Source organism: Melozone crissalis, unplaced genomic scaffold (genome assembly GCF_028551555.1).
Source record: "Melozone crissalis strain CALT ecotype California unplaced genomic scaffold, PUWL_Pcris_2 ptg000033l_1, whole genome shotgun sequence".
Lineage (NCBI taxonomy): Eukaryota > Metazoa > Chordata > Aves > Passeriformes > Passerellidae > Melozone > Melozone crissalis.
The window spans coordinates 3,477,037-3,493,824 of record NW_026535811.1 but is presented as its reverse complement, the minus strand read 5'-3'; the positions used below and the strand labels follow the sequence as shown (position 1 = coordinate 3,493,824).

The window sequence follows — 16,788 nt, the reverse complement described above, 5'->3', positions numbered from 1 at the left end:
ATCCTTAAAATAAAGTTTACTCTGGGGGTAATTCTTCTGGAAAGCTAGAAATCACTTTGGGGAAAACAAACAAACAAAAACCTACAAAAAAAAAAAAAAGAAAGGTAACTAAAAACCCAGACTGAAAGCAAAAAAAACCTGAAAAGCCTATTTAAAAAGTGGTGTTTATTAAAAACCGAAATCTTCACCAGACACCACAACGCTGGCTGTTTTAAGGTCAGATATTTTAATTTCAACTTCTTTTATAGTTACTTTAAGTGGTAAGATGCATTACATAGTATAGATATGGTGACACTTTACTGCTCAATATGAGGGGAGGAGTGTACAAGGAGAAAGTCCTGCTGAGAGAGATCACTCCTCTCTAATTATCTTGTTTGTGATATGTGTTTCTCAGTAGTGTTAGGAGACCTCCCTGGAAAAACTTTGACTATTTTCCAGAGTTCAGCAGTAATTAAATGCCTATCTGAACTCCTAGAGCCAGTCTTGAAAAATGAATGTAGCAGTAAATGGCTCAAGTTGTGTCAAATATATAGGGCTAAATGTGGATATTAATTATATAACCAGAGGGACTCAATTTACTTTGTAAAGCAATTAAAAGAAGACAGAAATTTACAGTCTGTTTCTGGAAAAGAGTAATGCCTGTTTAAAAATAACTTTCTGCCCAGAATAGTCTGCCTGTCTCACATAATATCAGTTATGGGAGGGAAGGATCCAAACTAACACAACAGAAGACATTGGCATTTACAACACTGCTTCTTTATGGAAATACCAAACCAAAGTTTTAACCCAATACAAGTTGACAGGTGCCCAGGTGCACTTTTAGCCATGTAAACAAAAGCTTTGCTTTTCAAACTGCCTGAAGTGCACATCAAAACTTGGCTTCCCCTTGTTTTCATTCCCCATGGGCACATTACGGATATGAATAGATCTTTGTGTTCATATGGACAGGAGGTAGAGGTTTCATGGTTTTTAATGTACAGTTTCTTATTGATCTAGATTATTCTAGTAGCCTATCTCTCTCTCTCTTTTATTTTTTTAAATGTATTTCTTGTTTGAGAGTGGACAGGCAAGGATTGCTTCCCAGCTCAGTCAGAACTGGAGTTTGTTCCACTATCCATAGGCAATGTATGAAATCTCATTAGCCTAAAGCACCTGTTCAACAGGCTTCCTGATGAAAAATTAGCATGTTTTGGATGCTAACTGCGCTTTAGTTCTGCTTTCAGTGGTTTCCATATTCCTCTTCTTTTTAGTGTAGGCTCTGTAAAATACCATTGAGTGATTTGGGTCTGGCTGTTGGGGAAAGGATCCCAACAATTCAAGCCAATGGCCACAGCATCCATCCCCCTCTCTGCCTCAGAGCAGGAGAGAGCCAGGATCAGACATCTGCAAATCTCATCTTCAAAGCAGTGTAGTCAGAGAGAAAAGCATCAGCTCTCCCCAGATGGCTCAATGTTCTCCTCTCCATCCCTTCAGAAATCAGCTTCTGGCAACGGGCTAAAAAAGCCCATGGTAGTTACTTTTGCCTTCAGAGTGCAGCATGTTTGGTTGGACTACTCAACACTGCACTTCATTATTCCTTTTTTCCAGGAGTGCCATGCTCCAAGTTTTCCTGGGATGTTTTCCCCTCTGCCCTGTTGTGAACGTGATTTCAGTGGGATTTTCTAAAAGAGTTTAATGCATACAGACAAGACAGTGGGAAAAAGAGCTGAGGTGGTGTTAGTCTAAATTGTTTATTTCAAAACTATAGTGAGAAAGAGCTTGAAAAAGCCCTGAAAGTGCCCTGAGAGACAGCAGTTGGGAGCCAGGGGCATTACCTTTATATTTCAGTAGAATCTCTTTGCTTCTATGTCACTGTTTCCAAAGTAAAAACGAGTTGAAGACAGGGAGAAAGGCACTCAGAATTGTTGTTCTTTCTCAGGCAAAATTCTACTGAAACTACAAAGTTCATAAAACAAGGACTTCTAGGTGTGACAGCAAGAAACCTTTAATTCTTGTACAGCAATTTTAAAATCTTTTGGTGAGAAAGGATGGGGTTGTGTGCTGAATCAAAATGTGACAACACAAATAGCTCCATTTCCACACTCCTTAATGAGCCTGATATTCTCCAGGTGATGTCGCTGTCAAGGCTGAGCAGCAGACATCATTTATATCATTTACTGTTTATACAAGCAGGGTTCTCGCTAATTTCTTGTTTGCAATGTGGCTGTGCCAGTTAATATATTTCTCTGTTAGAACTCTAAGAACACTTAGCAAAACATATATATATATATAATCTCAGTCTTTTAAGTATTTTTAAAGGCCTTAATTTTAAAAAGTCATTTAAAAAATACATTTAAAAAGGGAGAATGTGTATCTGCTTTAAAATTCTGCATTCTTGTTCATCTGCACTTACCAGCAATGAATGATAAATGAAATCCTGATGCTGAGAACACCAAATTATGTCTGTGCTAGGTGTTGTAGAATGCTTAAGCCTTTATCATCCTGTTTCTAGATGATGCAGCTGTTTCAGGTGGTTTTCAGGTGAGCACCTGGCCCTGTACAGGACAGCTACTCTGTTCCAACACTTACTTCATACAGACAAAAAGACTTTGGGCTGTACTACATGTTCCATCTATCTGAAATCCCACGTTCTTAGGAATATGAACACAACTAATTGGCCTCTCTGTGGCTGTTTTGACTAATTTTTAAGGGATAAAGCTATATTTACAAGGCTCCCTTCACTGTTTAAAGGCACATGAGGGCTTCTTCGTTGTGCTCAGCAAACACAGGCAGAGTTTCTCTTTGGTGCAAGTGGCTTATTCCTAGATTTACCAGTCTGAATTTCAGATCGGCACAGTGCTTCCCTTTTATAGCAGTCAAAACTCTGTAGCTTTATACCAGAGTAAAGGGAAAACAAAACAAAAACCATTAATACATCCATCTTATATCCAGTTTATTTAATACCAGAGCAGTAAATACAAATAAGAGTTCTGGAATTTGGAATTGCTAGAGCAAGGTAAAGCTACAACTCTGTTGGTAGTTCTGGAATCCTGTGTGGGCTGGGAATCTGAGGGGTGTATATGAGTAATCTGCACATTCAGTCTCATAGATATTGACCATACACTTAAAATGCTCCTGATATGGCAGGGCAGCATCTGCAGGAAAACAAAGCAACCCTGTGCCTGTCAACTGAGAACTATTTCCAATATTTTTAGTCTTATAACAAGTGAAATAAGCAGTATCTTTTGCTTTAAAAAAGTGATCTTTGGTCAACACAATAAAATGTGCTTTACTACTGTTTTACAACCTTACTGCTAAGATTATATGTAACCTTTTTATGTTGTCTTAAGGGTGAACACTCAAAAACTGAAAGTAAAAAAACATAAAACCTGAAAGTTTTTAGTTTCAATGCAGGTAAAATTTCAGAGCAGAGGTAGGCTTCAACTCAGCATCCCACAAAGACTGAATCCCAGCTGTCCCCTGGAGTGTGTAGGAGGCAGCAATTCATCTTCAGATCACTTCCCTTTCATAATTTCTGTATGAGAACAGCACTTGCAAACACTCTGGGCTAAGCCCTTATTTAGCTGTCCAGAGTAAGAGCTCTGAATGTCAACTGACAACACATTTAAGCCCAGCTGATGTTTAATATCCACATGTGAAAAGTGTAGCCAGCGGTACTCGGTGCTCTCTCTGTGGCATTTCAATTCCACAGCCATGAGTAGCTGTGAGGACATTGGTTATTAGGAAAAACACTCTCTGTGAGCACAGGTCTCACCAGCAGGCTGACCTTTAAATCCAGGCAGATATCCTAGAGAACTTGTGCTCCTTACCATGTGCCTTCCAAGCTGCTGCTGCCATCTGAGGTTGAGCAGTCACATCCACCTTGCAGCTAATGAAACTTTTGTGGGAGCTGACAAAAGCTGCTCTGTGGAAGGGATCAGCCCAAGCCTTATCCTGGCCCCTGCTGTAAAATCATTTCACTCAACAACCACCTTGCCAAAACAGCCCAGCGCTCACTGAGTAACATTTCACCAACATTTCAGCTCCCACACTCCTCAACCCTCTCCACTTTCTCTCATCACTCATGGAATAAAGAAAAAAAGATACTGAAACAGGAGACAATACTGCTTTATCTATCTGCTTCCCTACTTCTGGTGCCTCTGCAAGGCAGCTCTGCAGGTAAATACCTTTTGTAGACTTGGTGTCTAAGCACTGAATTCATATGAATTTCAGCAAGTGTAAGGCACACAAGAACCTGAGTTAAATACAAATACACTACCACATGAAGCTTGCAGTATTTTGCTGTTCTTAGTGCAAATGTTCTTGCACACATACTAAAAAACCTACTCAGGATTCTGAAGTAAGATTTTGATCAGCAAGGCTGAGTTTACTGGATATTATGTGGTTTAGTGGTAGACTTGGTAGTGTTTGGTTAATGGCTGGTTTTGATGACTTTAGGGTCTTTTCCAATGGAAGTGAATCTGTGAAATTATAGATCTGTTTATATCTCAGTTGCACCTAGAAGCTCTATCCAAGACCATGCTGGTGTTGAATAAATACAGACTAAACCTCTCCTCTGGAGCAGCTCACAGTTTAAATGGCACTGCCCTATACAGTAAATCTGCAGCAGAGCTGAAATAGGTCAGATCTTCCAGGTCTAGACCCTACTGTCTCCCACCTTTGGTTTCTACTGCCTTACTCCTCCACATATTGACCTTTGGAGGAAATTCAGTGAATCCCAAGAGCTCAGCTCCATTATTTCAGCTTGTTCCAACTTCAGGACTAACCCTCTCTTACACAGATTTCCTCCTCTTCCCAAACACATTGTTGATCAGCTTGGCCATTGACTTGGAGCCGCTTGGTCGTCTCCTCTCCTTCACTTTGGAGTTGGCAGTGATGTTCCTCAGCACCTTGGTGAACATTGCCACAACCTCCTGATAGTGCTCTGCTGCTGACAGTTCACAGAATTGGCACTTGTTGTCTATCGCCAGCTTCTGTCCTTCATCCCAGCCAACCTCCCTCATGTGGCATAGATCCTGTTTATTGCCAACCAAAAACACTGATGACTCGACCATCCTGAAATGAAAAAGGTTCCAGTTAGAGAAAAGAGTTGTGCAATGCTGTGTTATATGCTGTGCTAAATTCAGTGTGTATGAAAAGTATGTGTGTATAACAGGCATTTCACAATAACCCATAATGAACTAACCAAACCCCTCACCTGACCAGGAAGACTTCTAGTTTTCCATTTGTCAAAGGATTTTTTCAGACAAGCTGTTCTCTACCAGTAGATTTTCATTTTTTTTTTCTCTACTCAAAGAATTAATGTATTTTTAATCCACTGCTTTTTCTCATGCTCTATGCTGCTGAGTATATTGTCAGCACCAGGACTTCATGAAGAAGTAACTTGATGATTATCTCCATTTGCAGGACAGATCAGTGCCAGTGGCATAACTCAGAAAGAAACACAGGAAATCTAATTCCAAGCTTCTGCTAAAATTATTCCTTTTAGAAATTAACCTTAATTAAGAAAGGTCAGCAGTAAAACAGACAGAAAAATGGGGGTTTTATTTCTCTTCTGATATAGGTAAAAGATTTCACTCTCTTATTTAGAAAGCACCTCAGCTGACTGATGCAGGAATACACACCCCCATCCACACTCACACCTGCAGTTCTGGTGATTTTTTTTTTTTAAAGTGGTTTCTTTCTTTCCATATTGTCACCCGTGTGCACAAATGATGCTGGGGTCACCAGCAAAGGCAGTTTAGGAGATATTTGTGGTATTACTTTCCTTTATTGTGGGAAATGCTTTTCTTCACCCTCTGTGTTTGTGCATCTCCATTGGCAATTGAGCGGGGAAGTAAAAGCACAGAATGACTATGTCAGGCTTTTTCACCCATGTAACACAGCAGAAATATTTATAGCAATAATTTAAATACTAGTTCTGTAAGAATTAAGAACAAAAATGCTGATGTACTTGGGTTTGGTTACAGTAAAATTGATTGTAATTTGACACACATTTTATCCATGGGTACCATGTTGTTGGCATTGTGTTACATCACTTTGTTGCTGCCGGATTTTTATTGCTGCTAGGATAGCCTGCAAGCTCACAAAAGAGTCTTGCTAAGGGGAAAAACAAAATAAATCATGCCACTTACTTTTTACAAACTCCTATGTGAGACTCTCGGATCCTGTAGAGCAGGGCCTTGGCAAAGGCAAAGGATGCTCTGTCACTGATGTCATAGACAATGATAAATGCATCAGCCCAGTGCAGCTCATCTGCCAGGGACAGCTTCCCCTGCTGGGGCTGAAAGAGGTGCAAAAGAACACAGAAAAATAATGTTACTATTGCCACTCCAGAGCTTTTCTCTGTTGCTGTGAATGCCAGAACATGGTAACCTTCACTGCAGAAGGTATTTAATAGGTTTGGGTGCTGCCATTGAATTCAGGCTAGTGCTGCTCCAAGAGTCTTATAAATAAAGCCTTTATATTTGTATAAATTTATTTATACAAATAAATAAGCCAACATCAAAAATGGCACTTTGCTTCACTGACAGTTTCATTATGAGACATTTACGCTTTGTTTAAGCAGTGAAATTCTACAACCTGTACAGCCATTGCTTAATATTCTCCAGGGTTACATGAGAGTGAAACAGACAGGAGCCATCAACATTTGTGAGTTTTGTGGTTGTAGCTCTGGTTTGCTTGTTCCTAATGTTCTGACTACAGTAAGCTTAAGGATTTTCTTCATTTTTCTTTCCTCTTTGAATTGTTCAAGTTTCAAACACTAATTGCCCATATGTTAAATTTCTGAAGAGCTAGGGAAAAAAAAACCTTCTTTCAGTCTGCAGTTGAGTTTAATAAAACTAGTGACTAAAGTCACTTGAGTGATAATGGGGTTGTACTAATCCTTGACTCTCTTCACACCAAAAGCTGCCACACTTCTGATTTCCAGAAAGCAACAGCTTTAAAGTGTCCCATTAAGCAAAGGAGTGTCATTTCAAAACTATTTAAAATTAGCTTATCCCTGCACATGACTTGGCAGCAGCTAGCAAGACCATAGGACCTAAAATAGATGAAAAACTGGAAGCTAATCAGAAAAAAAAAAAAATCATTTGCTTTGCTAGACAGCCAAAGTTAGGCCTTGTTCCTAAGGAAAAAAAATATGAGCACAGACATATCAGAGAACGCTAGCACAAATATGTGCAACCAAAATCTCTCCTGCTAATGGGAAAGGACTTACTAGTTCCAAGTCCCAGCAACTATAAAATTTCACTTTTTTAAAAAAAAAACAAAAGAGCAGGCACAAATTCCAGCAATTAAAAGTTTGTAACCCCTTGACCCTTTTTACCATGTACACAGGTAATGAAGAACAGCTTTTCTTTACCCTCCTCCTGCTAAATTCTTACCTGTGAGCAAGGGTCATAAATTTCCAGGTGTATCTGCCTCCCATCCAGGCACAAGTGTTTGGTGTAGATGCATTCTAAGATAGATAATAGCCAAAGAAAATCAGTGTTACTGACTGGGCATGACAGTGAAAAGAAAAGGCAACAGTGCAATTTGATAATACTGAGTATTCATTGAATACTGGTTATTTGATTGGTTTCTCAAGAAATTTAGAATTCTTTTGTCTCTGATCTGTTTGGTTTTTGGTTTTTTTTGCAGGTGAGGAAGGTTGCTAGGGAAGGGGTTTTTGTTTGGAAATTTGGTAATACTGAGGATTCCCTGAATACTGGTTATTTGATTGGTTTCCCAAGAAATTTAGAATTTTTGGTCACTGATCTGGTTTCTTTTGCAGGTAAGGAAGGTTGTTAGGGGAAGGGTTTTTGTTTGCTTTGTGCTTTTGGTTTTTATGTCTGGTTGTTTGCCTTTTTTTCTGAACACACACTGGAAACAAACCTATTGAATTTTGCCCCAATCAACCCCTCAGGCAGACCAGTACCATTTATCTGTGGTGTTCCCATCAAAGTCTCAGTGAGTGAGTACTTTCAGACCCTGCTTTTCCTCTTCCAAAACAGAGGTGAGGGGAATTCACAATCCTCACAATCAGCTAAATGCTGATCACCATTCAGCTGGATACCAGGGCTCAGGATTATCAAATGTGCAGCTCTGATTCTGCACAGAAGTGTTATTTAGCAATAATATTTATTTACCATGGCTTCTGGTGCTTTAAGAGTTCTCATACCAGGCAGCATTAGGCCAAGAGTATTTACAGGACCATGTCCTTAGGATCTAGTCCAAAAATATTTCTTGCAGTGTCTCAGATTTAGGACTCTCCACCAGCACTGGGAACTCTACTGCAGACACACCATCACTACTATTTAAAGCAGCAGGATATTCTGAGCAAGGGGAAGCAGTTTGTGGTTGCCAGCAGGCTTTCTGCGCTGTAATTTGTCATTTTCTGAGCTACAGGGACAAGAATTGGTGTTGACAGTACAGAAAACACACTTAAAACTGTGTAATGAGGGATAGCTCAGTGATCTCTGGAACTCAGCATCTTCAGCATTCCTCATGCTCATCTTAAGAATTCATCTGATGATAAACCATCAGTCCCAAGCATCTCAGGGTACAAAATCTACAGCCCCTTGCTTGTTTCCTTAATTAAACAAACTTTTAATTATCATTATTTTGGCTCCACTAATAGTGGCATGATCTTTATTTTACCACCCCTATTACCACTTTCCTCATCTCTAGAAACAGTGCTAAACTCATCTTCCAACAATCATTGGTTAAAAAATGAAAATGTTCTGGGGGTTTGACATGCCTTTTACAGGACTTGCAGTACTGGAGGCTGGGAACAGAACCTGATTTGATTGTAGATGGCTTGGAACACACAGAGAGCACATAATTTGTATGTGGTAGCTTAGATCTAGAGCAGCCAGCTGGGACACAAACTGTCTGCTCAGTCTCTGTAAAATAACAAATAATGGTAGAGCACACATGAACAATTGTAGCTCTTCCTTCAGAATAAGTTCATTTGGATATATTCTATACAATTCAGCTTAGTGCTTCTTTTTTCTTTGTTATTTACAGATCACTAGAAGCTACTCTGATTCCTGTGGGGGAGAGGAAAAAAAAGTGTGGAGAGAATCCTTTACTTTAGCAGGGAGATTAAGGTAGACAGCAATTTCTGCTCCTTGTTAACTTTTTTCTTCTTTTTTATTTTCTTTTTCTCTGTTTTCCTTCTTTTTTTCTTTTTCTTTTCTCTGTTCCTCCTTAATTTTTCCTTGTTTTTTCTTTGTTATTTACAGATCACTAGAAGCTACTCTGATTCCTGTGGGAGAAGGGGGAGGAAAGCATGGAGAGTGTAATATATCTTGAAAAATAACGTAACCGAGAGAATCCTTTACTTTAGCAGGGAGAGTGAGGTAGAGGAGGGCAATCTCTGTTCCTTGTTAAGTTTTGGGATCTCTGCCACATCAGCTGGGGTGGCAGCACACTTCCAGAGTTATTTGTGCATCAGCTGAAAGGTATTTCCACCCGGGGTGTAAAAGTTCAAGTCCTGCTTTGCCACCTTCCTAGATTTAGAAGTGCCTTAACGAAAGTGGCACGAATGGCACCAAAGTGACATTTAATCCTGTAACCAGCCAGGTATTCCCCAAAGCCACCAAAGCAGTGCCCTCCTGCCCCACTGGGGGATAGAGTTAATGCTTTGATTAACCACCCGTGCTGATAAACAATCTGAATATGCCCTGGAGCCGAGGAGAGGATATTCGGTACAACAGGTCTTGTTTTGGGGTTTTTTAGCCTATTTCTTTGCTCTCTCTGACCGAGCTGGCCATACCCCACTCTCAGCCCGGTTCTCTTCCCCTTCCCAGCTGCTTTGAGAGCATCGATCTCCCCCTGACCCCCGGTTCACCCTTTGCCTCTTCCCCAGGGCTCACACCCCAGCAGGACCCCATAACAGAGAGGGAATTCCCATCTCCGTGCAAAGTTCTCCCACAACCAAATTCTCCATCAAATCAGCGCTTGGGGAGCCACAAGGGGAAAAAGCACTCACAACACCACGTCAGGAAAAAACTTTACAGTTCACAATAGAAGTAATGGGATGTTGTTGAGAGCAGCTGTAAGCAAGAAATGCTACTCTACTTTCTACCATTTAAGCACTTATATTTGCTTTTTTGGAAGCAGTGCTTCGGAAATGTACTCTGTGCTTTGCTGTTTAAATCTTTACTTTCAGGATGGGCAAACCAAACTACAGATTTATGAGAGAGCATGAGTTTTACAGGTTTCAGTAAGACAGATAAAAAAGATGTGATGCATTGTTTTGGTTTGAAAAAGAAGTGAGTTTTTTGGGAGTTTGGCAGTCAAACTAATTAATTATGATATTTGAATATTAGCACTACCACCCTCTTTGCTCATCATTTCTGTTCATGCACTTTTTCACATAACACTGCACTGTCTTAGCTCTGAGCCATCGCCTCCCCCTAAATGCAGTTTCTGTGTCACATACTTATATTAACATACATCTAGCACTTGCTCTCCCCAGGGGAAAAACCTCCCTCCATCCACCCATCCATCCCTCCATTCCTCTCTCTATCCTTCCATCTATCCCTGCCTCCATTCCTCCCTCTATCCCTCCTTGCATTTCTCCATCTATCCTTCCATTCCTCCTTCTGTCCCTCCATCCATCCCTCCACCTATCCCTCCATCCCTGCCTCCATCCTTCCATCTATTCCTCCATCTCTGCCTCCATCTATCCCTCCATCCATCCCTCTATCTATCCTTCCATCCATCCCTCCATTCCTTCCTCTATCCATCCCTCCATCCCTCCCTCCGTGCTCTCACCGGCTCCGGACGCGTACTCTCCGATGAACCGCCGGGTCAGGAACCGCACCGCCAGCGCTGCGTAAGGGAAGCAGAGCCGGGATCAGGATTAGCAGAGCCGGGATTATCAAACCCGGGATCGGCGGGGCCTCTCCTCCCCCTGCACCGAACCCCATCCATTCCCTGTTTCCCCCCTCACCCTTACCCGATTTGCCGGCCCCGCTGCCGCCCAGCACGGCCACCTTCACCTCGCCCATGGCGCCGCCGCCCCCGCCGCTTGCGCGCCTTTAAAGCGCCTCAGGCGACGCCGCCCCGCAGCCCGCAGCCCTCAGCTCTGCCCGCCTCCTCCCGCCGGGGCCGTGCAGCTCCCCGAGGATTCTCAGAGGCGCCTTCCTCCTCCTCCTCCTCCTCCTCCTCCCTCCGGTGCCCCCCGGCCGCGCCCCCCCCGCGCCAACTTTGTGAGGGGCGCCTTCCTCTCCCTCCTCCTCCTCCTCCTCTCGGTGCGCTCCGGGGATGGGGGGGGAAGGGAAACAGGACAAAACACAAAAGAAAACAAAACAAAACAAAACAAAAAAAAAACCCCAAACACTCCCCACAACCAAAAAAAGAAAAACCGAAGAAAAAACCCTAAATTAAAAAACAAAAAAAAAAAACACAAAAAAACCCCCAAACAAATAGAAAAGAACAAACAAACAAACAAAAAAAACCCAAACCAAAAAAAACCCAAAAAAGCCCAAAAAACCAAACAAATAAAAAACGACGACAAAAAAAAGCCCAACAAAAAATCCCAAACAACAACAACAAAAAAATAACCACAAGAATAGACAAATAAAAAACAACAACAAAAAAATAGCAACAACAAAAACCTCAAAAAAAAAACAAACAAAAAACAACAAAAAAGCCAAACAACTCAAAACCCCCCCCAAAACCAAACAAATAAAAAGCAACAATTAGACCCCCCCAAAAACCCCCAAAACATTAAGAACCCCAAAAACCAAACAAATAAAAAACAATCCAAAAAATCCCAACACAAAACCGCGAACAAACAAAGAAATCCCCAAAAAACAACAAAAAAAATCCAAAACCCAACCTCTGTGTGTGGGGGTGTGTCTGTGTGTTTGGTTTTGCTCTAAGTTTGTTTTGCAGGCTTGTCATCATTTTATACCAGGAATGTGAAAGTGAAGAAACTAAGGTGCTTTTGGGTTGTTTTTTGTTTGTTTGGTTGTTTGTTTTTTTTAAGTGATTCTGGGGGTAACTTGCTATAAAAATTTTTCTTAAAAAGTGGTTTGCACTTGTCTGTTCTCTGTCCCAGGTTTCATAACTCTCACCTAACTCTCGCTAAGTCTATAATCTTGTGAAAACCTTCTGTGGACTTGCCTTTTTGTGCCTGAGATTGTTTTTACTGAGTTTAAATTTGGGGTTATGTGGTGCACAGTGTTCAGCTAAGACTTGCAGTACACCTGTGAAAAGGGAAAATGTGAAATAGCAAAATACTACAGGTCTGGTAGGTGAGGTAGGAAGGGCTTATCCCACTGGAAAGACACCTTGTGTCTGCTGTGCCTCTTTTTTTCATGTTCTTCAAGTGCTCTCTAATGTCTATTTGGTTCTGAGCATACACAAAATACATCTGTGCAAAGGTTCACTTAATCCACTGAAATAAGAGATTTACCATCCAGGTTGCTTGTGCTTTTATACTTGTACTGTTCATGTTTATTTTATTTGGTTTATATAACTTTAGTATACTTATTCTGATTTTTACTCTCTTCTTCTGATGGAGTTGTTGTGAAATTACATAAATTATATAGATCATTCAATGAAGCACTGCTGCAGAGTGCTTGCCAGGGGGTGTTCCAGGTACAGGAGATTTCCATGAGCTCAGGAAAACAGGCAGGGGAGGTGTTTGAATGTGTTTGTTACAGCTGTAGGAAAAGACATTTAAAAATTAACAGGTGATGCAACTTGGCTCTAAATTCCCTGCTTAAAAGTTGCTCAGGGCTGGAGGTGTGATCAGAGGATATCTGATATGTCATCAGGTTTGCTTTGTGGAGGTTTATTCACAGAATCACAGAATGGTCTGGGTTGGAAGGGACATTAAAGATCATCCATTTCCAACCTCTGCCTTGGGGGTTGGAAATCTTCCACTTCCACTGTCCCAGGTTGCTCTGAGCCCCTTGCAGCCTGGCCTTGGACACTTCCAGGGATGGGACAGCCACAATTTCTCTGGCAGCCTGTGGTAACCACCCTCACCATCCCCAGGGTAAAGAATTTTTCCCTAATACCCTATCTAACCCTACTATCTTTCAGTTTGAAGCCATTCCCCCTTGTCCTGTTCTGCTATTGCTTGCTCACAAGACAACAGTTACCCAAATGTCTAAAAGAACTGTAGTCTGACTTTTTTTGGCTGTTTTAAGATTTGCTTTTGGAATAGCAGGATGCTGAGATCACTAGGCTTGAGCCAATATTAACGCAAAAGGCACAACTTGGGTGTTTTGCTGTTCCATATACATTGAAACCACTGCAACAGGACACTGAGACTTTACAGGAAGCTTAGAATAAATATTGAGGATATGGCAGCTTGTTAAAAATCAAATGCTGTGGTAGTAAGTGTTGTACTTGGAATGTGATTTGTCCAAAGTCTTATTTCATACCCTCAGCAAAGGGAAGAACAGAATCCAGGTCTCTCTTCTCATTATTTGAACTTAACTACATAAACACATCCCTTGCCTAAACAGCAGATACGATGACCAAATTAGGTTGTTGCACATGTTAAAGAATGTGCTGCCTGGGACTATTTCTTTTAGTAAAACAAAACAAAAAACGTTCAGAAGACTAAAATAATTTGTTGTGTGTATTTGTTAAGCATATAACTTAAAGCATTAGAGAAATAAAGTTTAATTGAAGATTAAACAATGTGAATGTTTCTTTTCTGAAAGACTGTTTTTCTCCAGCTCCTCCTGGAACTAAGTGGAACTGAGAAAATTTATAATGGGAGGAACTCCTGAATATCCATTTTTCTGTCAATATTCTATTATTACTGCTGCCTTTTCATTTTACAACGAAAATTAATTTTTTTTGTAATTTACATTAAAAATTAAACACTGTGTAGAGGAAGTTATTGATAATATCAGTAGAAATTTTTAAAAAATTAAAGAAATCTGTTTCTGTATTTGAATTTGCCAGAAAGCAATATTGCTTATTGAGATAATTCTAAGTGTTTGACATTTTTATGCCTCTTTTAGCATTGGAAAAAAAATTAGTTACTTTCCAGATACGTTTAGCAAAGGATGATAAGACAGGGAATATTATCCTAAAATAATTAAACAGTCCTGTGATAGAGAAATATTTATTTAAGGTTTAAAAAGCCCAGGCTCAAGTACCTGACTTGAATCAAATGACAATTTAAAATTTCAAATTCTGTTTCTTACATCCCAGGTGATTGCAAAAATCTTCAGGGATGAAACCAGTTTTTATTCTCTGTCACAGACGTTATTTATACAAGAAATTAGAAACAAACAAACAACCCCCCCTCCCCCCAAAGAATCTCACAAAACAAAAACAGCTGTGGTAAAAAGTGCTGCAAGACACCATGAAATTTCAGGGAAGATTAACCTTTGCCACCAAGTCATTTGGTAAATTGTTTTTTTTTTTATTTTTGTTCTTTTGTCCTTACCTAAATTTCCATCTCTGATTTGATAAAAATTATGGCCAAAGAAAATTTCTGGTGGTTTGCTCACTTACATGTTCACATGTAAAAAAGAGAAATTAAAAAAGAAAAAAAGAAAAAGAAAAAAAAATAATAAAATAAAGGCTAAAACTACTGAGCTGTCAGAAAAATGACACTCCCAAAAATACATAGTGAAAAAACTTATATAATTTCCATCAGCTGGGAAAAAAACCCTGTGAACTTGCATTCTACAAGCAATTAAGACTTGACTTATTTTAGGAAAGAACAAAAAGATAGTGCTTCATTTAATTAATGTATTTTTTGTTTATTTAATCAGTTGGGAAAAATATATGGGGGCTTATCATATGAAGATGATTTTATATATTAGAAAATTAGTACAAACTGCATTTATATATTTTTTCTCATAGTCTAGAAACAAGTGTCCCATACACAAAAATTGTGGGAACTACAACTGAAGGCTTTCCCCTAAAATACATGGAAGAAATAGAGGCCTGGAAACAGATGACACAAGCAAAATATTAGATTAGAAGCTTTCCCTGCCTGTGAAGTAGGAAAACCAGACCACAGTGAACTTTGAAATGAATGGAAGAGACATTAGAAATTAATTAATTAATTAATTAATTAATTAATTTGCAGGGCTGCAAATGACACCCAACCTGTTTCTGCTGTGGTGGCCAAGACTTTCCAGTGATCACTGATGTTTGGTGAGCCTGCTTGGTGATGAAAGTCCTGCTGAAAGTTCCTGAATGCGTCACAGGGAGATAAACCAGGGTTTGATTTTGCAGCATTTTAACCATTCTGCAGTAAGATGCTGGCACAAACGTCCTTATCTCAGGTGAGCACATGAGATAAGCTGATCTGCAGGGGAAGCCAGGTCTTTTTGCACGGGGAGTGTTGAGCTATAAAGTCTTGGCCTCTGTTTGGGGCCCTTCAGGTTTAATGTCAGCTCTTTCAATACTCAGAAAAGGCTCAGGTTGCCTCCATGGGTTCAGAGATGAAGGGAGGCTCCAGCTGAGCATCTTCGCTGTCATTGTCAATTCTCCCCACTCTCCAAATCAGATCTTGTGCATTTTTTGATTGTGGATACAGTCTGAAAAATCTTTGAACAGTATATATGAAGCAGAGGATATCTTTTTTCCTTGCTATAAATCCATTACTTGAATCATTATGGGGTGTGAGAAGGAGGGACAGAGATTCTTTTTGAAGACTTCACGTTTTCTTACTTTACATTTAATGTATTATTTCGTGTTTGCCTGTGTTATGTGTTAAAATATTTATCTGTGAGTTACATGGCATCAACTCCAGTGACTGAGCAGAACTGCCCTCAGAAAACTGGCACTTACCTGAACTTTTTAATAAGCCTCTGATACTAAAGCTATGATTTGGCTTAAAATTTTCTGGCCAGTTTTTCTAATTGTTTTCTAATATCAATAATATTTTTTCTAATTATTTTCTAATATTTTCATTTAATGCTACTTAATATCTTCCTAAGTGCAGTTTCATCAGAATAAGGTGCTTATAGTCCAAGTGCTCAGGCATAGAGTTCTACTGCAGATAAAAATGATAACAAGTAGATATTTTGGTTATTGTTTTGTATGTAGATAAAAACTGAGGTTCTGAACGGGTTTTTATAATCCAAATTCCTACTAATAATTATATTGTTGATGTACTTTTTGAACTTTTCTCTCTTTGGGCAATGGAAATTGTTACAGCTGAGTGTGGCCAGTGTTGTTTTCAGGTCTCCCTAAGGGTTTTGTTTTGCTTGGTGCAGTAGATAATGCAAACAGTTCAGGGCTAGAATTACTAATTTAGAGGTATGGCCATTAGAAATAAAACAAAAGGCTTGGAATATTTTTCTTGGTCTCAAATCTAGCAGGAGCTGGTCTGACTCAAGTTTGTTTTGATTGTACCACACTAAACATGTATCAGGCAAGGACCTATTTACAGCATAGGTCTTACACCTTTCTGGCTTAAACAAAAAGAGAAAAATACAACATATTCACTGCAAGTTTTTGGGTTTGGGTTGTATTTAGCTGGTTTTGTTCAGTTTTTTTTTTTTTTTTTTTTTTCTTGTTTTGTTTTCCCCGAGGGCAATCGGTAAATTTATTACTGACAATCTCTGGACTTTTTTGGCTGTGAGAAGTTCCTGCAGACAGGCTCTTATGAGAAATTTATAAATTACTTTGTTTTCATGCACACAGTGAGGATAATGGTAGCAAAAAAAAAAAAAAGAAAAAAATCCAAGGTAGCTGTAGGATTCTGGGATTCAGGAATAGAAACAAACCCCAGGTATATAACACTGCAGAGCATATTGTGGAGGCACTAATGGGGATTATGACTGTGAGGAAAAAATACCTCAG

At 39.7% G+C, this 16,788-nt stretch overlaps 1 protein-coding gene across 1 annotated transcript; it reads right to left on the bottom strand.

The window, feature by feature from the left end:
* Positions 1-2,907: 2,907 nt before the first annotated feature.
* RERGL (RERG like) lies at positions 2,908-11,017 on the bottom strand. The gene is made up of 5 exons (XM_054281998.1): positions 10,949-11,017; positions 10,765-10,821; positions 7,386-7,459; positions 6,135-6,283; positions 2,908-5,055 (listed from the first exon to the last, which is right to left on the bottom strand). Exons 1-5 carry the CDS (start codon positions 10,998-11,000, stop codon positions 4,773-4,775), a joined length of 615 nt encoding a protein of 204 aa, XP_054137973.1. The 5' UTR covers positions 11,001-11,017; the 3' UTR covers positions 2,908-4,772.
* Positions 11,018-16,788: the final 5,771 nt, after the last annotated feature.

Coding starts and splice junctions, on each gene's coding strand:
- RERGL (XM_054281998.1), bottom strand. CDS start 11,000: ATGGGCGAGGTGAAGGTGGCCGTGCTGGGCGGCAGCGGGGCCGGCAAA. Junction 10,822..10,948: donor CAGCGGGGCCGGCAAATCGG/GTAAGGGTGAGG, acceptor TCCCTTACGCAG/CGCTGGCGGTGCGGTTCCTG. Junction 6,284..7,385: donor TTTATGACCCTTGCTCACAG/GTAAGAATTTAG, acceptor CACCTCTTTCAG/CCCCAGCAGGGGAAGCTGTC.